The following is a 24,898-nucleotide window of genomic DNA, read 5'->3' as shown; positions in this document are numbered from 1 at the left end:
CTCCTAAAGCTGATCAGTTAATTAATTTAACTTGCTTAACCAATTAAACGGCCAAACGTGGAGCTGAGCCATGTGTCAGCCTCTGAAGCACATGTGCACTGCATTTACAACATTAGCATATAATGTGATTTTAATTAAACCTAATAAATCTATTTCTAATTGCTGTGAGGCTGGTGGAAAAGATGACTCAATCAAATGATTCAAAACCAGATATGTACAAACACCTGTAATTCACACAGTGAAAGCTGAAAGTAAATGCTTAGATGAATAAATAAATAAAATAATTTCATTAATAATAATATAATCAAAAACATTGATGGCTTTGTCCATCATTTATCAGGGGTCACAACAGCAGAATGATCCTCCAATTGTGATCAAAAACAGTTTGACAGTTGGGCTGCATGATATTGGAAAAATGGACATTGAGATATTTTGTTTTGCTGGGATATATACAGTTGAAGTCAGAATTATTAGCCCCCCTGAATCATTAGCCCTCCTGTTTATTTTTTTCTCCAATTTCTGTTTAACAGAGAGTAGATTTTTTTTCAGCACATTTCTAAACATAATAGTTTTAATAACTCATTTTTAATAACTGATTTATTTTATATTTGCCATGATGACAGTAAATAATATTTTACTAGATATTTTTCAAGACACTTCTATACAGCTTAAAGTGACATCTAAAGGCTTAAGTAGGTTAATTAGGTTAACTAGGCAGCTTATGGTAATTAGGCAAGTTATTGTATAACGATGGTTTGTTCCGTAGACTATCGGGAAAAAATAGCTTAAATGGGCTAATAATTTTGTCCCTAAAATGGTTTTTAAAAAGCTAAAAACTGCTTTTATTCTAGCCGAAATAAAACAAATAAGACTTTTTCCAGAAGAAAAAATATGATCAGACATACTGTGAAAATTCCCTTGCTCTGTTAAACATCATTTGGGAAATATTTTAAAAAAGAAAAAAATGTAAATTAAATTATTCTGACTTCAACTGTATATTGCGATATGAATATAATTTCACCAGATGATTTGAATAGCTCTATTTGGAAAGAAGTCATTAAATTAAATCAACTGTGATGATCAGGTATTTTTCTATGCAGTGCATTTGCATGAAATATAATAAATTAAAAACATAAATACAACAGAGCAGAAAAAAAGTTAAATAGTTACAAAATCTGCAGGGTTTTAATGTCTTAAATTTCAAAAATCTAAATTTAGATAAGTAAAAAGTCTTAAATCCACTATTTTAAACAGGTCTTCATTTTCCTGTCAATGTGAAGCTATATCCTATTGGGCCAACACCCATCCAACCACTAACAATATATTTCAATAAAAAATTTTAAGAAATGTTTATTTATTAACTCTATTTAGATATTAATATGGTTTAATTATTTTCCTTATAATAACATTTGTTTTTTAAAAAAAATTAAGTTTTAATTTGGCCATTAAATAGCATCTTTAGCATTTACCCTTGTGTAAGACATTTCAGTCATTATGGTCTTAAAATGGTCTTTAAAACTCTTAAATATGACTTAATTAAACCTGTAGAAACCCTGGTACAGTAATTGAATGTAAAATAACTCTTAAAATAACAAAAAATTATTTCTTTATCATTTAATCATTAATAAATAATATCATTCTGCGATATAACTATTGCGGACATTAATGCTGTAATATTGTTCAGCCCTGTTTAACAGAATCAATTTAATACTTTTATTCAGCAAAGATTATAATATCAAATAACTGCTGGTCTTATGAAACCTGTAAAAATCTTGTGAAATTTTTATTTTTTTGCTAAAATTTTCACGTCAGCACCATAGGAATAAATTACATTTTAAAAGTATTTATTGCATTTTTAAATAAATGCAGAATTGAGGGCTTAAAAACACAAAAATGCTTTGTAAATTCGATCGCTCAGTTCAAATTTAGATGTTTTGGTTAGAAATATTTTAGTTCTTTGCCAAGGTTTACAATTGTGTTTTACTCGCTGACCCAATGATAGCAATTTTTGGCTGGTCAGATTTTCTGGAGACTCTAAACGGAAATGTACGGCTACCTGTTCAGAATGACATAATCATAGCTAAAAAACGTTATCCTTTGTTTCTGGAACAAAAATGTTAAGCCTCTTTATTCTGACTGGCTTCTTGGACTCACCTCCACTTTACACTTGGAAAAAATTAGTCATACCACTTCTGGGAAATTTGATAAAATGTGGGATCCAGTCATTTTTTTCTAAAACACCACAAAGCCTAATAGAGTTGTTTAATTTCTGAAGATTTGTAAGTTTTTTTTATTTCTCTCTCTCTTTACATCAATTGCTGTCTTTTTGTAGGTCATATACGTCTTGTATGTCACCATTTTCCCTTGTTTCATGCTTTATTTTACATTTTGCACAGATTATTTCATGATGGGTTTGTCTGTCTGTTCCTTGTTTTTCTGTCTGCAAAAACAACTAAAAAATATTTTTTTTAAAACACGCACAAAAAAGTATAGTACAATATTTGCTTAATGTATAAATTTGTTAAATATATATGGTATAATATATCAGTTTATAGATTACATATTACATATTTGTTTCATGAAATGGTATCTGTAAATTGAGATTTTTAGTTGAGACTAAGAAAAGCTGTCTCACTCCTTTACCTAGAGTCAAATCTCTGGTTGATAATTGCTTGCCTACATAATCTGAGTTGGTTGTGAATGTCAGCCAAGAAGTCTCTAAGTTAGTTTGCCACTTGTTATAATGATCAGTTAGCAGCTCTACTGATATACCAGTGGATCACTGTTCAGGGGATTGCCCATCTTGACCCGAGTACTGCTCTAATTGCTGTGTACTTTGTTTCTTTCTCAGGACAAACTGTCTTGGCAGAACGAGTATGACATTTACAATGTCCCCGGCATGAGGCATGAAAACATCCTTCAGTTCATCGGGGCCGAGAAGAGAGGAAGCAACCTAGACATTGAGCTGTGGCTCATCACGGCTTACCATGAGAAGGTCTGGAGCCCAATTCAACCGGGCCTTATTAGCTCACACTTTAAAAGATGAACATTTCTAGATCCATATTTTACTTTCTCAGAGTTTACGATTTAATCCGTCTGCCATCACATATCGTTATATTCTTTTGCTAATGATATTTACAATCTTTGATTTATTTTACATGAATTTGGATAAGACTTTCATTTTGCTTGTATATTGAAATAATCATGAGAGAAACTGATGGCTGGGAAAGAGAATTAATGCATCACACTGCTATTTTTGAATGCTATTGATGTAGTTGTCTCTCTATAAATTTGCAGTTTGTCTATAAAATATTTAGATACGGAGGTCTTTTGTTTGAGCTGTTCTCAAAAGACAGAAATAATGAAGTGACAAAAGTGACATTTTTCATGTTGATGCCTGGTTGGATCCAGTCGTGTAAAAGAAATAATTTTCATAAAAAGAACTTTTCAAGTCATTTGAGTCAATATATGTCATGATGCAAGCACACTTTGCAAGTTGCTTTATTAGCAGTCGGTCTTCCTATTATTTCTGAGTTTTTACTTTTGTTTTTTCTTATTGTTAGTTAAAAGGTTTAAGTTGTTTGTACTGCGGGCTGATGCGCAGTTGTGATTGATCTACAGAGCTCTCTGACGGATTACCTGAAGGCCAACGTAGTGACGTGGAACGAGCTGTGCCACATCGCTCAGACCATGGCTCGAGGACTGGCTTACTTGCACTCTGACTTTCCAGGACACCGAGATGGTCACAAACCGGCCATCGCACACAGGTTAGAAATGTATCTCTGTCTCACCTGAGTTTTCAGTTATTCGATCACAAATGATTAACAGACATGCGTAAGCAAATAAAAAGTAATGGGAAAGCATTGTTGCAACTATGATTTCAGCCTGTGTTTTGGGACAATGCAGTGAAGTATGAATACCTTATTTAGGTGTGCTTTTTTTCAAATCATCTCTTGAGATTACGTGTTTGGTCTGTAGGAGGAAAGTATTTATTGTGGCTTGTGGTGTTTTTGACCACATAGGTGTTTACACTGCTTCTTTAAGTCGTTTTTTAGACCACATTTTTTGTTATATAATGCATTTCTCAATGTGATCAGACTGAGAAAAGGGCATCTTAATTTCATCTGTAAAAAGGCATAATAAACATTATACACCTTAAAATATTGAAAACTAAACAAATCTTAAGTCACAACTTTTTTAAATCTAGATGGCTTCATTTAATCGTTGGGAGTGCAAAAGAAGGGATTTTTTTCTCTATGTTTTTGTCTAAACTGTAAGTTTTGGACCCTGTTTACTGTCTGTATAGGCAAAAATAGACTTCAAATTATCTTATTAAATGTTTTTTTAGGACTGTCCTGCTTTTCGACTTAAAGGGTCATGAAACCCCCCTGTTTCAGTCCAAGTCTACCTCAGATTTTTTTTTAAATGCTCCGAGATGTGCGTGGAGTGCTGCTAGCAGAGGGAGGAGTGGGCGTGGCTGGCAGAGCAGGGGAAAAAGAAGCGCTTTTGTCAGTTTACCAGTTCAGTTGAGCTCACCAGCTCAAGAAAAGAAAAAAGAAATTCGATACTAAATGTGAGGAGACATGTGCGGACATACGCGATGTGTCTGAATGGTAACAAACTCAACTGATAAAAGACAATGTCTGCCATTCTCCAATTCTTGTACAGCTCTCCCGACAAAAATGCTTGCTGCTCACAAACTGATTGGCTGTTTTGTTGGCCCTAACAGCATTGTGGGGAAAGCCATGCAACAAACTCTGTGGATCATGGAAACAAACACGTACAAGCCTTCATGAATGGCTAAATACTGCATTAAAATCACAAAAAAAAGTACTCCAGGGTGTCTTGAACCTTTAAAAATCTAAAAAAAATCTTCAAAATATCTTTATCAAATGTTTTTTTTTTGTAGTGTCCTGCTTTTCGACTCACTTAAAAGTAAAGAATGTAAAGGGTTTTTGTTTTTTTTAAAGCAAACTTTAGAAATATTATCATACATTTACTTATGTAAAAGTAATGTAAATGTTAGTAACTTGTGCATGCATTTGTTTGAAAGGTTTTGTTGCATTTTTATTTGTTTTATTTTTCAGTATTGTTTTTGTCAAGAGGTCAGCCGACTAAGCTAACAAGGCTTTTATTAAAATACACAATACAATATATTTATCATTATAAGCTGTTTTAACATATTTAAGCTTTGTCTTATGTGTTCACAGAGATTTTAAGAGCAAGAATGTATTGCTGAAGACAAACCTGACAGCCTGCATAGCTGATTTTGGATTGGCTTTGAAGTTTGAGGCTGGGAAGTCAGCCGGGGACACGCATGGGCAGGTAAGAGTTAAAAACAGCTGTTCAGATCCCATTGTGTGAGGGTTGGCCTTGTTTAAATATGAATATGATTCTGTGGAGGAGTATCAGAGGCTGTATCACAAAATCTAACGTGCTGCCTACATAATAGACTAGTCACGAAACCAGAATGTCAATAGTCAATAGCATATCGGCAGCAAATTTTGTTCCCCGTGCCAAAATGCTTACAAATTCAATTTAAATCATGTCATTTAGCCTTCAAGTGTTTCTAAACGAGATAAACACATCTTGACATTTTCCAAGAAATTATTAAAGTAAACAAGTGTTAATCAAATCATGAACGCATTGAACAATTAAAAGCATAAGAACAAGGAAACTAATTAATTAGGCAACTCTCAACTCTGAGCTTTCTCACAATTTTAACAGCGGTGGGAAGTGTTTGGGTAAACACTCAGTAATTTAATAAAAAGCACAAGTCTAATCTAATTTCAAATATAGCTTTCTTGTTGTATTGTGTTACGCAACAAGTAGAAAACACAGGATCTTGACACAGGCTATAAATCACAGCTGGCTGGACCTTTATATTCAGACCAGGGCTGAATTGACAGAATCAATACTTTTTGATAGCATTGACTTTTTGTGAGTTACCCATGGTTCCTCAATACATATACGTATATAACGTTTTCATATGCTCTAATGTAAAGTTGCTCTGACAGATCAACATTTGACCATCATTCACTAGTGATGTACTCTTTAAAAGAGACTAGGTATGCACCATTTTTTATTATTATGCTAATCATATAATGATCTGTGTGTGCTCGTAGGTGGGAACCAGGCGTTATATGGCGCCAGAGGTGTTGGAGGGGGCGATTAACTTCCAGCGGGACGCTTTTCTCAGGATAGACATGTATGCGGTGGGGCTGGTGTTGTGGGAGCTGGCGGCCCGCTGCACTGCTTCTGACGGTATGAATTGTTCTGAAGTTGCTCTTACAGCATTATGACATCACAGTCTGTAGTTGTGTCTCGTATTAGTATTATATAGCTACAATTTAATTGACATTTGATTTGAATACTTGCCAAAAACGTGTCATTTCAGTGCGTTTTATCACCATTCAGGCTTCTGAATATCCCTGTCACTGTAAGTGCAGTACGCTCTGCGTTATTGATTATTGTTGCCTGGTCTAATGGAACAGTATTGATCAGATTTGGATTGTGAAGCAGACCTCAGGGACTGTTGTGACTGCTGTGACCTCATTGAGTGCAGTGCATGATGGGATTGAATAGAAGACCACGTTTTAAACATCATTTTGTCCTCTTTTGATTATTTTTCAATTTTGTTGATAGCACAGGATGATATTTTCAGAGAATATGCATGTCTGTTTGTGTCAGTAGTTGCATCATTTAAATTTCTGATATGCATACAAACATGTTTTTATTCTTCCAGCAAAACTTTGACCCAAGGGTTTCCAAAATCCCCTAATACTTTGATGCCAGTGTTTCCTTCAAGGACAGTTCTCTTAATAAACATATTTACACTGTGGGGAAACATATTATGCATCAATTGTAATTTTTTAATTAGCTTATTGCCTTTATTATTTTTATTGTCCTGAAGTCAAAAATGAATTCTTTGTATATTATCATATATATTATTATAAAACATTATAATAATTCCTGCGACCCTGCAGAGAATAAAGTGAGCTGTTGAATGGATTATTAAAAAAGAAATTCTCCCTATTATGCTAAAATATCGATGTTTAAACCTGAGGCATATACTTTTGATTATATTCATATTTATTGGCATCGCTTTTTAAATGTGAATTTTTCAAGGGCATCTTTACAGTGTATGCTGAAGATAAAGAAAATTTTTGTGAAAGATATAACAGAAAGACAGACAATTATTAATTTAACTTACATTGAGAGCAAGCTAAACACATAATTATTTTCGCTAAACTGTAGAAAAGCAGAAGAGTTAAATAACTGAAATAGTCATAAACCAAGTCATCTTTTTTAATGGTGTCTGAAAGTTTTGTCTCTGTCATATTATTGCATTTGTTAATTTAATGATGTGCAAGCAGACATTTCTGAGTATGTCACACTTAGTTCACTTAATTCAAATGTTTTTGACTGCTTGATTAAAACCTTTTAGAATGACCTTATAATATAAATAGTTATAAAAGCAAAACAGAATAAAGCTTTAAAGATGCTTAAATACAAATAATTTAGTATTATTAAATATTTTTATTATATCTCTGCATGGATTTTTGTGTTTTATATGACACCTCTAAATATCAAACAAGAATGCCATTTAAATTGTTATCAGTATGAGTTTGGTCACAAATGTGATGTTGATTTTACACAATAGTTCAACAAACAAGAACTTCATATTACAGGCCTGGAGCCAGGGGGGGTTTGAGTGGTTCAAAAGATCCACCCCTTACTGACAAATGTCCAGAATTTGTCCCATACATGAGTTAATTTGACTGCAATGCCATCATAAATAGTGAAAATAACCCATTGAAAATCATCAAATTAAAATTTAATTTGAATATAATTGTTGTTATGCATGATTTTTTTTTTTTACAAGAGAGGCTAGAAAAATGTTGAAACTCTTTATTATTGTTATTATTTTGTATTATTATTATTATTCAAATGGCCAAATTCTGACTGAGAAAAGTTGAATGCTGGCTAGTTTATTTATAATTTGCCAAATAAATGACAATAGGCTTGTTTTTAATTTAAAACTGATTTTTTTTTCTAATGATATATGATGTAATGAATTTGTATTTTAAACATTTTTAGTTTTTTCATATTTTTTTATTCAAAATCTAGGAAATATTTTTGGTACATCAAAAAGTTAGGTTATGATGACTATCTGACAATCTAATCCAGCTAAAAACAGTGCTTAAAATGTATTTAAATCTCATAATTAAATAGAAAATTAGGCATATAACTGCAAAAAGGTCCACTTTTTGAGAAAAAAGAACCACCAGGCTTGCTACGGGCCGGTATTAGGCAATGTTTCAGACAAAATTATGTTCTTGTTGTTGTTTTCTATTTCACTAATGAAAATAATTGCAAACAAAGCTAGAGCACTTCATTTGTGCATTCCATTTTTCAAACTAAGGGAGCCATTTCAATCAGCGGTTTTTAATCATTTGAATGAATGGTTCAGTGAATCACTCATAAAGACAGGGAGTTGCTGCCACCTACTGGCAGTTTTTAACCTCTTTTTTTTCCATACAAGCCCTAACCACTTTGCAAAGTATTATTTAATTGTTGGTATTGTTAATTTGTCAATTGTGCATACCTCTAACTCCTTGTTGAAAATCAGATGGTGGGTTGTTCTGCTCTAAGATGTTTGTGCATTGTCTGTGAAGGTCCAGTTGACGAGTACATGCTTCCGTTCGAGGAGGAGGTGGGCCAACATCCCACTCTAGAGGACATGCAGGAGGTGGTGGTCCATAAAAAGCTTCGGCCCACTCTCAGGGAGTGCTGGCAGAAACATCCGGTATGTAACAAACCTAATTAAAGATGGAAGATTTAAAATGAGTATTCTGCGGGCTCTAATGCATGTTCCTGTCTTTCAGGGTCTGGCCATGCTGTGCGAGACTATAGAAGAGTGTTGGGATCACGAAGCCGAGGCGCGTCTCTCTGCGGGCTGCGTGGAGGAGCGTGTGGTCCAGATGCAGAGGCAGACCAGCATCTCTGCCCCAGAGGAAATAGTCACCGTTGTAACAATGGTGACCAACGTGGACTATCCCCCAAAGGAGTCTAGTCTATGACTAGAGGATATCAGCATGTGAATTGTGGGCTGACCGAACAGAAAAGATGCGTCGGGGATGGTGGTTGACTGCTCTTCTGACGGCTGGCTTCAGACATGCTGGATGATTGTCCTGTACTTGCAGTTGGAACAAATGCAGACCGTGCATTTTGCGCCGAATCTGGGCTTTATCTGGAGCCAGCTGCGTTTATGTATGTGTGTGTATATATGAACTATTACCACGGGCCGCTCCGGTAATGACGAACGGATTATAAGCTGACAGCAAAAGAAGCTGTCGTTTTCTCTTCTTGGAGAAGAAACTTTCCCGTTCAAGGAGCAAACGAGACTCGTCCTCCGCACAGCGCTCGTGTCATTTCAGTATAAAAAAGGGCAACGTCCATGTAAAAAAAAAAAAAAAAGAGACACATATTTAATGTGTTCATATGAATGACTATTGTAATGCCAATAAGAAACAGCTTTTTGAATGTGTAGTGTGACGCTGCTGTACAGATATCAACAGAAAGGGTGACGATACAACCCAAATCAACACGTGTTTCCTCTGAAAGCTTTCAGAGTTTCTGTCAGATAACCACCAACCTCTCGACAAGGTATACCTCAGTTTCTCATCCTAATAATACGTTTGTTTTGTAACACTATATGATATAAACAAAAGAGGCTTTTCGATGACCTCCATTTGGCACGGAAGCTTTTTAAATACGGGGAAAACTTTTTTTATATGACAGATTATGCCAAGAAATGATGGCCATTCATAAACCAGTGTTCTGCCTTCTTTCTTTTAGTCGTTCTCTGTGTTGCCCTGCTGTTTAAAATGTGATACTTTTTTTCTTTTTCTTTTCTTTTTAGCATTGTGACGGTTTGTCGAAACAAATTTTGACCTTTATCGAGACCTGTTGAGAAGAAAGCAAATCCCTGAAAATATGAATTTTGTGAAAATAATACAGAAGCACTTACCAATATAGGTTTGCGGTGTCCTCACAACATTGACGTATGTGCATGCCTTGTGTTTTCTTTTCCTTCGTTTTTTATTTCTAATTTCAAACCTCCATCATGTGGAGCTTGTGCATGAGATCCCATTAGCAGTCATGGACAACCCCCTTCATTATTTGTTCATCTGAAGTATTTCCTGTATTCGGGGCGTCACTCTTTTAGTTTCATTTCCATTTGGAATCCCCCAATCCTGGTCTTCTGCATTCTCTCTCTCTCTGCTTTTATTGTGCTGCGGGTAGAAGACCGGCCTCATGCGCTGCATTCAAACCAGCCTCCTCATGAAGCCTGAGCTAACGAGAGACACGTCAAACTGGTTTCAGATCAGCAGCAAGGCCACCTTCTACACACTTCTACAAGAACTGTATCTCAGTATGTCTCAGGAAGCGTTTCCCTTTGCTTTGAGCCCTCCGGTGCCATTCTGGTGACCCTTGTTGTATTATGTATGCAAGGGCCCTTGATATAACACCTTATTAGTGTGGTCATATTATGTGCAATAACATCATTAGCAGGGACTGTTTCACAACTCACTGGCCACTTCCAGTGTGGTAAAAATACAAGCGCCTAGCAAGTTGCTTAGACCGTAATGTACATCACAAACTGAAGTCGACGTCAGGCTTACGACATGCTATGCATATGTTTTGACGCCCAGCAGTCTGAGAGTATTAAGCTAATAATATGCTGTAACGGGGACCGAACACATGCAGTAACTTTCTGCCGACAGCCTTTCAAATCAAGAGTGTTTTCTGCTGCTGCTCTTAGGCTTTGTTCACACTGTATTTCAATCCGGTTTGATCTGATGTGTTTCAGTCTTTGGGATCCACTGTCATTTGGAGAGAGTTTGTTCAGACAGTAGGGAGTCAGTATGAGTCATTACAAATCATTTTTAAAATAGGTTTGAAATCTGATCTGAGCGTTCACACTGAATCTGATTTTAATCTGAATTCAAACCACTTATTAATATGATTTTTGAATGGGGTTTGTAAAAAATTGGATTTGTTTTCCGTACAAGTTGACTTGTAAACAACTAAACTGGTTTGAATCTGATCTGAATTTGTATCTCCGCTGCCTGTCTGAATGGATCCTGAAATAAGATTCAGTAGTTCATTTCGCTTTCAGTATTACAGTCATCTCGCTGTCATCAATGAGATTTGAATTCACAAATCTGATTTCAAACCACTTATGCATTTCTGGATTTGTAATTTGTTGAGACAACAACTAAACTCATTTGAATCCTAAACTGAATCAGCTTCATCCTGCCTGTCTGAACAAATATAATCCGCTTACTCTTATTTCCACACGTTTTGCTTTCGATATTACAATCATGCATCATCCTGAATGGTGAAAAAATGAACTGAGATCTGATCTGACCATTCAGACTCAACAAGTGTTTGTTTTTGTAAATCTGATTTCAGACCACATTCAGATCTGCTTTGAATCAAATTCGTGAATCTGTTTGTTTTTTCATCCATTCAGACTTTGACCATCTGAAACTGCTTTGAGTTCGATACAGTGTTGAATTTCTGTTGCCTGTCTGAACAAATCCTGATTCAGTGGCTCGTCTGGATTCACTTTGCTTTCATGATGCCGCATGTGATGCATTTGACAATGTTCAGGTTCATACAACTGTATGCAATCAAGCCCTTTCAATGAAAGTTCTCCCTCTCTTTCTCTCCCTCTCTCTACTGTAGCATCTCTCTCTCTTTCAGCCAGCTCTTTCAGATCGATTTCATCTAACTAACACAAGGGCCTGCTCCACCTCTGGACTCTGTAGATGTGTAATACAAGGTCAGTCCGTTATACGACCGAGCTTAAGTTGGCAGATTGAGTCTGAGTGCGTTTTCCCTTTTGTCTAAACACTACAGAAGATTGTCTGCTGCTGGCCTGTCAAGTGTTTCACCAGGTGCTGTCCTGTTCCCCTGTCTGGTTTTCTTTCTGTTTTGTTTTTTAGCTAGGGGATTTGGAAAGAAGGTTGAATGAGATGAAAAGCCAAACTTTCAAAATAAAAATAAAAATCCCCGTGTTTAGTAGGACTCGATTTGAAAATGCACCGTATGTACATATGAATGTTGTTTTAGATTGTGAAAAGAGCATGATTTTTTTATGTCTCAAAGAAAAAAAATCCTTTATTGATATTATTATTATTATTATGAAATATTTTATTGTTAATTTTGTACATCTGTATTTTAGTTTTATTAATTTATATCACGGCCCAACTGACGTTTTATCCCTCTTCTGGATAAATGAAAAGTGACGCTTTTTCTCGGCGAGATGAAACACTACAAAACGAATCAATGTTTTACCTCAGACTTCCACTCACAGCGTTCAAAAAAAGTGTAGCACGACTGACAACATGGTGCGGCGTTACAACTCCTGCTCCTGGGAATCGACCAGCAGCTTTTCGCTCTTCAGCTTTTCTCTCAGACACACTTTCGACAGCGATTCTTCTCAACTCTCCACCATCGAGTGAATGTCTCCACTTTACCAAAACACTCCATTTTGAGGTGCGAGGCGAGCAGCTGTATAACTGTTGTGCTGGACATGCCATTTTTCTGTCCACTTTTCTCTTGAGTATTTAACGCATTCAGGGCCTGATCAGACGTAATTGTTACATAATGTACAGATGAAATTTTATGCTACTACTCCCCTCAAATAAAGTATAGTGACTGCTCTCAAAGGTGTTATGTATGTGTCAATTACTCAATGAATTTTCGGTTTCTCTGGATTCAGGATTTGTAGTTGTTGTTTTATTAGTACTGTTGTTTAAACTACTGATGGTCGTCATTTATCGCATTTATTTAAATGACAAAAAGATGCCGTATTTTCAGAAATATTTATTACATTCAATTTTTGAAGTGCTGAGCAAAGATTTATTGCATCTAAAAGTAGTTTTGACAAAATATATGTGTGTGTATTATATACAATTATTATGTATATGTTATACACACATACATAGAAACTATACAAGCAATTTTATTACACGGATATTAAAATTTAGACACTCCTGGTTGCCTTACCTTTTTAAGCTGAATCAAATTAACCCTATGAGTCCATTGAACTTCATTCATTCATTTTTTTTTTCAGCTTAGTCCCTTTATTAATGAACCGCCAACTTATCCAGCAAGTTTTATGCAGTGTATGCCCTTCCAGCTGCAACCCATCACTGGGAAACACCCATACACACTCATTCGCACACATAAAGCCAATTTTGCTTAACCAATTTACCCATAGCTCCGGTCTAGCGCAAGAGCACCAAAGGAAACTCACGCCAACACGGCGAGAACATGCAAACTCCACATGGAAATGCTAACTGACCCAGCTGAGGCTCAAACCAGCAATCTTCTGTGCCACCCCGTTGAGCTTATATTATGTTAAACTGACTTAAAACAGCTTGCATAACCTATAAAAATAAGTTGGAACATGATTAACTTTAGGTAAATAAGTTACAATGACCTAAAAACATGCTGTCAGAACTACTTATAATGTTACAGTGTATATAGGCAAATTTGTATCATAAACGTATTTATATCTACATATAAAGAACCATTTTTCTAAAATATATGCATGAGTGTGTTTATTTATATATGTATAATAAATATACAAAGCACACGTGCACATATTATGTCAAAACAAACTTATTTTAGATGCGATTAATCGCGATTTTTTTTTTTTTTTTTTTTTTTTTTTTTTTTTTTTTTTTTGCAGGACCCTTATTTTTATATAACATACACCAACGTTTTAACTTAAGGAGAGTTCATAAATCTACATTTGGTCAAATAACCAAATAACATTTCCAAATACAACAAATGATAACAAATAGTCATTTTCTGGAAAATAAAAGGTTTATATATAGCTATATATTTAGTTCAAATTTGGAAGAAATAATATTAGACAAAAACAAAACACTCAAGTCCATAGAAACAGAAATGCCCGATTGTCTCTATTTTGCTGTATATGTTTTGAGTTTTTCTGTCAGATTTGAGCAAGAACACTTCAATGTTCTGTATCTGAGAAGTGTAACTCTCATTACAGGTATTTCTAATTAAATCTTACCCACATTGTTGGTCATAATATTTTCATTTGGACAATTTCTCAAACGTGTGCTCCAAATTGACGGGCGTTTGATGAATTGTTATGTTTGACCACGCCACTAGATGTCAGCATTTAGATATTCATATTTTGATTGTATTTTTTTCCTGACGCTTCACGTGTATTTGTATTAATAATAATTATTGTTAGTATTTGTTTATTTTATCTAGCAAACTAGTTCTGTTATTTAGCAAGGACAGTACAGATATTTTAATACTTCATATTCACTAATGGACTCTGAAAAACTAGTTTTCACACACAAAAACGGTTAAGCAGCACAATAACTTAAAGAAAAAAACCCTTTAACTTTTCAATTATCCACAGGAATAATAAGCATTTTAATATTCATAAAATTAATAGAATTATTTTATTTTTAATAATATTAAAATGTTAAGTTAAAGCGTATTCTCCATAATCTAGAAGTCAATTATTTTATGAATAATCATTTATCGTTATTATTATTTTAGCATATTATTTGTAGTTTTATTCACATTTTTGCATCCTGATTAGGCATTTGTCATGTGCTGTTGACATTATATTGTAGAATGAGCTGTTTAAAGAGGATATCACTACTAATACACTAATATCCCTACAACTGAATCTGTGAAAGACACACTTCTGTTATTTTAGTATGATTTCTATAGTATTATTATTATTATTTTTGTGCTTTTATTTTTATATGTTCAAGTTTCATTTTCATTTTGGTAGTTTGATTTCTTTTGTAGATATTAGACATTTGTGTTCATTTGTGTTTTATCAAGTTATTCATCTTGCTAAAAAGGTTTACCCTGACATTTGTTTTAACATTTGAACATTTAGGTTTTTTTTTTTATAATTAATAAATAAATAAATTAGGGTGGCACGGTGACTCAGTGGTTAGCACTGTCGCCTCACAGCAAGAAGGTCACTAGTTTGAGTCCCGGCTAGGCCAGTTGGCTTTTCTGTGTGGAGTTTGCATGTTCACATGGGTTTCCTCCACCTATGCGCTGTAGGTGAATTAGATGAACTAAATTATCCATAGTGTATGAGTGTGTGTGTGTATGGGTGTTTCCCAATACTGGGTTGCGGCTGGAGGGGCATCTGCTGCGTAAAACATACGCTGGAATAGTTGGCGGTTCATTCCGTTGTGGCGACGTCTGAACTAGAGAATAAGCCGAAGGAAAATGAATGAATGAATAAATAAATCGTAATATCGTGTTCCTCTATTGTTCATCGCTACTAAATTCAAATGTATTACTTGTTCAGAAATTAATAACTGTTTTGGTGTCTCAGAATCGCACACAGCTGTTTGTTTGTTTGCTTGCAAGCGGTATGTTTGGATTTTGACTGATTTGGTTAGTAAACCTGCCAAAGCATCTCACTGAGTGAGTGAGTCGAACTGCCCTGTGAGACTGAAGACTGGTAATAACCTGATGAGAGAGAGACTTTATCCCTGAGGGAGAAAATTAACATCTACACTGAGCTCCTCTTGGGAAAAACATGCGTCTCCAGAATAATTTGGCAGCTCCCCAAACACAGAAGTCACAATGCCAAAGCAAATGCCTCTGTGCACATCTGCCACCTGCTTCTCCATCATCGCCAGAGCCTTTCATTTGTTAGAAACACACAGATGCTGGTACAGTTAACAAAAATTAATTGGCAAAAAAAAAAAAATAATAATAAATTCTACAAATATTTGTTTTAAATATTCTGAAAAGTACTTGATAAATATCTGAAAACATTTAAAATGATTCAATTATTTTATTAAATATAATCCATTTACATAATAATAAATTTTTTCTTGACCCTGAAAAATATTGTGAAATATATTTTGAAATATAAAGGTTAAAATTAAATGTAAAAATATTTTACTGAGCTTTACAATTTAGGTTATGCAGTTCACCTATAGCATATGTCTTTGGACTGTGTGGGAAACCAGAGCACCTGGAGGAACCCCACAAGAACACATGGACAACATGCAAACTCCACACAGAAATGCCAACTGACAAAGCCAGAACTCAAACCAGCGACCTTCTAGCTGTGAGGTGACAGTGCTATCACTGAGCCACCACATAACTCCATATTAACTGTAATGTTATCCTTAACAGCAAAGTTTTTCCTTTAAAACTCTCCATTCACACATAAAGTTTATTTATTTGTCTTGGGCAGAGCTGATAGCTGTCTGAAAAACCACAACATACTGGGCCTTTTGCAATCCGTCTGTCCAAACCACATGTCGAGATCAGGAAATTTCTGTATTACTGTGGGTACATCCGAGTAACGACAGAGCATAAATACATAATATGATCACAAAATCTTTAATTTAACAGATGCTTTAAATGTGCTTCTTGTTTTGGTATTTGACGTCTTTAAGTACTGATAATCAATAAACAACCATAAAATATTTTGTCTTTGATCAAAACCACAGTTTAAAGGGCACCTATGATTAAAATCAACTTTTGTAAGCTGTTTTAGACAGTTTAAAAAGTTTAGACAGAGCTGTGTGTAGGTATAGTGTGTCCACAGTAATATAAACACTACCACACGTCTCTTTTTTTATTTCCTGACATTAAAATGACCCAAATCCCAGTTATTTTGAGGCCCACCACAATGTGATGTAGGAGTGCAGTTTTCCCGACCCACCCATTTGATTGACAGCCACCATGTCTCCATAATAACATTTTCTACACATATTTTTTTTTTTTGCTAATAAACTGGAATTTTATACATTTTTATAAGTTTTTCAAGTTTTAAAGTTTTTAAAACAGAGCATGTTTGTAATAAAGGGAGTAAAATTGCTATGTAATTCTTAACCGCTATAATCACCACGGCCGCATGGTGTCAGTAAATGCGCACGCATATGTGTGTGTTGTGTTCTGCAAACACATTTGTGTGTGACTCATTATTTCAGAAAGGCTTGAATAGACTCCACCACAAGCACATGAAATAAACTTACTTGATATTTTTGACTAAAGTGCTGTTTATCTGAAGTAACGTTTGATGAGAAGCAGACAAGCCAGCCTGATCTCACGAGAAAACGTAAGTATTTTACATTTTGTCAGTTTAGTGGCTAATTCGTACGAAATTGTACGATTTTTAAAAAGGAGGCGGGGCACCTAACCCCACCCCTAAACGCAACCGTCATTGGGGGATGAGCAAATCATACGAAAATGTACTAATTAGATCGTACGAATTCATACGAATTAGCCACTAAATCAAAAAGTTACGAATTGCCTTGAGATTGTGTTGGACAAGCATGCCAGGAGATGCAGCTCATTTTTATTTAAAGCCACAGACTACAACAGCTACTCTGTACTCAGACCGGAAAAATAGGCAGATTCTGGAGTCTATAATAAATAATCTGATGGATATTTTGAGCTGAAACTTAACAGACACATTCTGGAGACATCTTGTAAAAGAAGTAAAATAGGTGCCCTTTAATAAAATCAGTCTTCCATTGAATATGTCAACAGTCTCCAGATTTTATGATGGAAATGTTACATTTATTCCAGAAGGCAAATCCCAGTATTTGTTGGAATAGTAAAACTGTCTTGCCTCTACAGGCAAAAGGGAAAATTATAACTCCAAACTCATAAAGAATTTCAGTAGAGATTAATAAATAAAAAAGACCTAAAAGCTACTATCATGACTTAATCTTTTCCTTTTACATGTTCAGACTGAAACATGTCCAAGACTAAAGACTATACACCCACAAATGAATTTTGCTGCTTTTTCAAAATTCTAATTTAAAACGAGTTGAAACAACACAATTCTTATTTTTGGCACAACTTAATTGTTTATGTTCAATCCACTTAAATTTGTAAAAATAATTAAGTTAACTTAATCCATTTGTGTTGAGACAACATGACGGAATTGTGTAGAACCCAGTATTTTGTACACTGTATACACTGATAAAAATTATTTGTGTAATACATTTATTAGTTTTTACAAATTTAAGTGTATTGAACAAAAACAATTAAGTTATCCCAAATAAAATCTGAATTGTGTTGTTTCAACTCATTTTAATAAGTAGTTTAATCAAACAGTAAATGTCATTTTACTTAAAACTGTGTACTTAAAAAAATGTTCATATTAAAAGCACATTCACACTTGAGTTGAGATGACACTGGGTCTAGTAAAGCCTGTGGCTCACATGGGACCACGTCACACGGGCCCCTGGGCCAATGGTTTTCCCGTCAACTGGTGCATAAACCTCATCATACAAAATTCAGGTGGTGTTTAGGTCGCTGGCACGCAATGAGCACTGGCCGAGTTGCTAAAAAAAACCACCAACTGCTGCTTATACCCTGGGGAATCTGCAGACCCCCCAAAATAAAGAGGGGAATGACTGAGCCTGACAGTCAGCAGTATAAACTTCTACTCGTTCAGCAATGAGAGACATGTGGACACACTCCTGTCACCATTATTTGCAGATGTGGAACAGCACATTCAGAACTGACAAAACTCACAGCAGAGCAGGTCTTGGACTCGGTGTACCCAGAGAACAGGACCCTGAGGGGGGAAACTGAACTGTACATGCGGGACAGTAATGAGGAAGCACAGACACTATGCGACAACAGTCAATGCCCAGATATATACAGATGAAATTTACTTTAAGAGTAATCAGATTACTTTTCCGAGTAGCTAGTAATCCAGTGGACACCTTGATGTGGAAATAACATTAAAGAACGTCAAAAATGCTAATCGATTTGAGGTCAGTTCACAGCTTTGGTGTCAAAACATCAAATTGACATCTAACATTGGTCTCAAAAAACACTTCAACAATACAAAAAGATTAATTTTGACGTGTTTATTTTGACACCAATGTGTTTATTGTCAATGTTGACATCAATGTACAAAAGTTTACATGCATTATAGAGATAGAAAATCCAGGGTACATTTGTTTTTTGGAATTGTAGCTTTCAGATGTAGAAAACATTTCTTATATTCCAATACTTTAATGCTATTTTGGTGGTCAAAAGGGCATCAGTGTGCAGATGTCAAATGGACGACAAGGTTTTGAAAATTTTGGGGAATTAATTTCCAAGAAAGTAACGAAGTTGCCTTTTCAAAGGTTATGCAGCTTTTTTTGTTTACCCCTTTTGTTGACTGATGTCTTGGTTCGATTGAAATTAGGAGTAAGTGCAGATACATGTGTACAGTATGCAAGCATGATACTTAGTATTAGATAAAATGTAAACATATATTCACTCATCGCACAAAAACAAATTCAGTAGCCCTTAAAATGAGTGCAAACTCTGGATAGTCACTGCTGAAGAGTGTTTTTGCATGCATCCTATTCTTTATGCGACCCAGAAAAAATAATTTGAGCTGAACCTCAGCTGTGCAAATAGCTGCCTAAGGTTTATTCAATTCACATTTCACTTTTTGTGTCATATGGCTTTACATTTTTCATTTTTAATTTCACACTTTTCAAATACATCTTGCTAATTCCTGCTAACAACAATCGTTTATGGTTAAATGTAAATAGTTAACGACTTTTAGTTTGTCATCATGTTTGAGTCGTGTTTATACCTCAGAATTTCCATTAAGGGAGCATATTTAACATCGATGTTGACTGATTTATTTATTTTAAATCTAAATTCATTTCCAATATAATTTTTTGTTTTGTTTTCATATATTATTTTAAGTATATTTTCTGTAACTTTAGCTGAGTTAAATGCACATATTCTAAATAAAAACATTTAGGGAAAAATACTCAGCATATATGTCATAAATCTTTCTTTAAAAATCATATTTTTAATAGAAGCTATACAATATTATATTTGTAGATAAACATTAGATTAGTCAGTACTTTAGACAAATCTGGAGCTTATCTAACACGATAACTTACAATAACGGTCCAAAAGTGAGTACACCCAAACTTATATGTTATAGAAAAATATTAAATACAATTAAAAAAAGAGGAAAAATCAAGAGGAGCAAAAAAATAGAAAAGTTTGTTGAAAGTTTGTAGGTTGTAATTTGTTTCTGCAATATTTTGCTTGAATTTAATTGTATTATTTTTCAATTTCTAAATATTATTTGGTATTAAAATATTATTTGAATAAATCTGTTTAGTAAATCTGTTTTGTTTAAATGCACCAAAATACATTGCCTATATTCACTGAGAAATTGATAAAATGATTCATTTTCAAAATAAGGCGTACTCAATTATGCTGAGCTCTGTAAATGAATAATATTTTTACCAATAAATTTTTGACCAAGTGTGCAAACCCTATATATTATTAAAAAAAAAGTTAAAGGCATTTACCATTTTGAGAAATTGGCTTAACTGCTTTATGACAGTCAGATTTGCAAGTTTACATGTTATGCACAATCAAAACGTGATCAGAATCCAATATTCAATTGAATTTTGGGCTCACAATAGTCAGTATTTTGAACATAAATTGATTTCTATATTAAAGTCGTTTCTGCTTCTTTCAGAAGAGGAAAGCACAGAGAGCTCAAACCAATCAGCCTTTTTCCCGGCAACACCTCCTGCCTCTTCAGACATGATTATGACATAAGGAGAACTCTTTTAAGAAACATTAGGCCACTGCTTTTAATGTTTTTATGTGTATATTACAATATTTATTTAAAATGTATTTGAATTATTGTATTGCTTATGGTATTATTATTAATAATAATGTAATATTAATGATACTATAGAAAACTATTTAATAATCTGATGGATGTTGGAAAAAATAGGCTACACGAAGCATCAAAAGAACAAAATAGTTTCTAAAGTCCAAGTTCTCTGATATAGTTAATAATGAAGTAAGTGTGAGGGAATATTATTAGTTCACTTTTTAGATTTTTTTTTAAACTATTTTTTTAATTAATCGCAAATCATCCTAAATTAAAACAACAAACAATGCTTATATTCACCAACGTGACCAGATTTCTGATATGGAAACCTGTGATTCGACATTTTTTCTTACATACTGTAGGCCTATAGAACCAATTTTGACTACTGAGCTAGTTGTCAGATTATGTTTTATGGGCCCATGTAAAAAAACGCTACTGTATGCAATTTTATTTTGATTCATATAGGCCAGAGATGCCCAAACTAGGGCCTACAGGCCTAAGTTGGCCCACTGTAAACTTTGATCTGGTCCTCCATCTCATCTGAGAAGAGGAGAATGATGGGGAATTTGGGGGGAATGCCTTTAACAGAGATTGATCATTTCTAATTCACCATAACTTTTGATTTTTTACCTGTTGAGCTACAAAAAAAAAGCAAACTGAAATTAAATGTTTCAATTAAATCTTGTGACTGAATCACACTTAAAAAAATACAAAATTAAAAGATGGATAGCGGACATTGCAGAAGCCATCAGCAATCGAATCAAGGCAAAGTGTAATTTTTTTGTGTTATAAATAGGATTTTTAAATGTATTTTAAGTTTAATAAATTATACTATTAATTAAATGATATAATGAATTATTATACTAAATTAGGAAATTACAATGACAACTGTACAGTTAGGTACATCTACCTCCGGCCCACCATCCTCAGTCAAGTTTAGTTTTTGGCCCTTCATAAGAGAAGCTATATTCATGCCTGATATAGGCAAAGTATTTTAACAAATAATTATAATTAGAATATTTAGCTGTATTTAACAAAAATCCACTATAAAAACACAGCACTCGTGCTTATTCAATTATTCACTGCTAATATTAAATATTGTTTACATTTAAATGAGCCTCGTCATTCTGTCACTACAGCAACTAGAGTTGATTTTTAAAAATCTACTTGCTCTAAAGTGATCATCACGCTACAAACTCTTCACAACTTTCGAAAAGTTTGATCAGATTCTCTACTTTGGAAAGTTGTTCTTGGTTCGTCTTGATGGAGCAGCGTCGCTCAAGAAGAAGCAGGGCTCTCCCCGCACACCTGAGGGACTTCTGGCTGGAGGGCGTCTCTCGCGAGGAGCTCGCAGCAGCGGTCAGGTTAGATCACACCTACAGCTGCATCTCTGACCCAGCGCTGGAGGAGCGACACCTGAAGAACGCAGCGGTCCTCCCTGTCCTCCGTCCCGCAGCATCAGTGTCCTCCTCAGTGGACGAGTGTCAGCAGGAGGAGCAGGTCTCCATCCACGGCTGGAGCGTGCAAGACTACCAGCACATCTACGGCTCCGTTATGGAAAGGCATTGTGGTTCCTACAGCATCGAGCGGGGCCTAGAGATCAAGCAGCGGCTGTGGGAGAAGCTCCACCGGCCTGCACTGCGGGAGACGGAGCTGCCTGATGGACAAGTCTTGATATCGGAGAGAAGGTCCAGCAGAAGCAGCAGTACTCCTCAAATCCACGTGGACATCAGTGGAGAGCCACTGCCTAAGGAGGAGCCCCGAAGAAAGAGGCCCAGACACTGAGACATCATAGTGTCCCATGGAGGATCAAGGGCACGTATGTACATACTGTAAATAGTTATAGAGTAAGTCTTTACATTAAGTTTCCTTTTCATTCTAAGTTTTTATCACTCTGCTGATTGTTTTGGTGGTTTTCGGTGTTGCTGATGTGGCTCTTGGGTTCTGATTGTCAGGTTGTTTTTGAAGGTTTTCTGTGTTTTGACATGCGTTTGGTAGGTTTTTTCTGGTCAGTTGCTGGACTCCTCTGGGTGTTGGTCGGTCACTGTTAGGATAGGGTAGGTTAGGTTAGGGTCCCTCACATGGTTTGCAGCTTGACGTGCTGTGGGGGCTTGTGTGCATCAGTGATGCTGAGAGCTTCACCACTGGTACTTTACAAGTACTGGCAGGGTCACCCATAGTGGACAGGTCTCAGCTGAGATGCCAGACAAAGACAAACCTGATTCTGGACAGAAGATTGGCCTGATGTCTCTGGGAGCTATATAGCACAATTGCCTGAATGAGTGGGGAAAAACATAAACAGCCCCCCACCCCCAGTAATCTTAAAAAAAATATTACTAGCTATTCTTGAAATAATTTTCATGTCCTGCAAAAGAGATTCACACGGATTTTAATGGCACAAAGGTGCATTATTGATGAACTATACTTTTTCTGTAAATTAATTAAACATTTTAATTAATAAAAAATTTTATTGTAAAAATATGAAATTATTTAGTTTATTGAAATGATTAGAGATTATGGAATTATCTCTAAATTAAAAATCTAAAACTGTCAGTAGGTGGCAGTTATGTCTTATGAGTCGTTTTAATTAGCCTACTACTGAAAACAACTAAAACATTCAACAAGGTAAACAGTTGTTTGGATCCTCAAAACCAAGACTGTAAAAAAAACTTGGTTTTATTCAGAAAGCAGATGCACAACAGTTCTTTTGTGGCTTTAAATGTGTTTATTTACATTTCTCTGGTCTCTCTAGGTCAACAGTCTTTTCTAAACTTAACTTAGATCCTGCCCTCAAGGCTACTCTTTTAGACGAGAGCACTTCACTATCATTAGAACAAATGTGCATATCTTGGTTCACTAAAAATTGAGGTACTGATGATAACATGAGATTGTGTAAAATATATATCCCTGATGAAACAAGTAACATTACTTTACTAAGAACACATTTATTTTTTAATAAGTAACACAAGGATGCCATAATATTACTTTTAAAAGTAACTTTACCCAACACAGCTGTTTATAGTTATTTCTGTTCATTTTTTCCTTTTAAATTTCACTGTCATTCCATTGTTTCAATTCCTTAAATGTTAGGTTAGAGCAGTTACAGTAATTCATCTACACTCTAAACATGCCGGTTTGATTCAGCTCAAGTTTGGGTTAAAACATCAACAAACCCAACAATTTGGTTAAAATGTCATTTAAAACTGAACCAAATGCATGCATTGTCTGTATTTTACTTACATTTTGGCTGAAACAACTCAGCAATTTCTTAGAAGGGAACTTAATTACCAATGAACACGTTTTTACTGTAGCAGACATTTTCTGTAGCACAAAACCTACAACAAAAGAAAGAAACTTAAACAGGTTTGGACTAAATTGAGTTAAGATAAGTAAACAAGAACAAAATTTTCAGTTTTTGTGTGAACTATCCCCTTAACTGCAGTGTTTTCTTTGTGCAGCACATATTTACACTAGTTTAATACAATCGTCTATGGCTTTGACTTAATTCACCTTGGGTAAACTGATGTTCACTGCTTATTTTTAGAAATGTAAGTGGCATTTGTATTCAAAGCAAAATTATTTATGCATTGATCAAATTAAGAATCAAATAAAAATGAGTGCTTATAAATTAAAATCAAATCAAGGCATCTAAATTGATAGCCAAGAGGCCAGGCCACTCAATTATTTAAATTTTCCTTTTGAACGTTAGCAAAGAATACAAATTAACTGCTTGAAGTTTATTTGGGACTTTAAAGACCACATTCAGACATGAAGGGATACTCAAAAAAACGATGTTTGCTGTTTGTTCAAACTGATAAATTAAATGTATTATATTATTATAATAAAAGATGCAACACAATTCTTGATTTTTTTGAGGAAAACTTTATCGTGTCATTTTTAATCCACTTAAATTTGTAACAACTAATAAGTTAACTTAATGCCTTCATATTGTCCCAACGCAAATCGATTGTGAAGAACCCAAAAATTTTACACTGAAGTTGAAGCTATTTAAGATATTCAAATTTAATAAAAGCAGAGTATGAGAACGTGGAACAGCCATTATTGGAGGTTATTTCGCATTTGCCAGCTAGCTTTTATCCTTATCCTGCAGCCCCTTCACACTAATTCACACCTGTGATCTCAGTTCAACAGCTCCAGCAATTAACAAGTCAT

General features: G+C 34.8%; 1 protein-coding gene across 2 annotated transcripts in view; it reads left to right on the top strand.

Moving 5' to 3' along the window:
• acvr2aa (activin A receptor type 2Aa) overlaps positions 1-12,743 on the top strand; it is a 61,581-nt gene extending 48,838 nt beyond the window's left edge. For both annotated transcript variants that reach the window (XM_056465324.1, XM_056465323.1), the window contains exons 6-11: positions 2,852-2,995; positions 3,622-3,767; positions 5,211-5,325; positions 6,126-6,264; positions 8,679-8,809; positions 8,889-12,743. In XM_056465324.1, the coding sequence (XP_056321299.1) occupies positions 2,852-2,995; positions 3,622-3,767; positions 5,211-5,325; positions 6,126-6,264; positions 8,679-8,809; positions 8,889-9,083 (870 nt within the window). In that variant the 3' untranslated portion in view covers positions 9,084-12,743. The remainder of the gene's footprint in view (positions 1-2,851; positions 2,996-3,621; positions 3,768-5,210; positions 5,326-6,125; positions 6,265-8,678; positions 8,810-8,888) is intronic.
• Positions 12,744-24,898: the final 12,155 nt, after the last annotated feature.

This window comes from Danio aesculapii, chromosome 9 (genome assembly GCF_903798145.1).
Source record: "Danio aesculapii chromosome 9, fDanAes4.1, whole genome shotgun sequence".
NCBI classification, from domain to species: domain Eukaryota; kingdom Metazoa; phylum Chordata; class Actinopteri; order Cypriniformes; family Danionidae; genus Danio; species Danio aesculapii.
The sequence above is the reverse complement of the archived record's forward strand: the minus strand, read 5'-3'. Positions and strand labels throughout refer to the sequence as shown.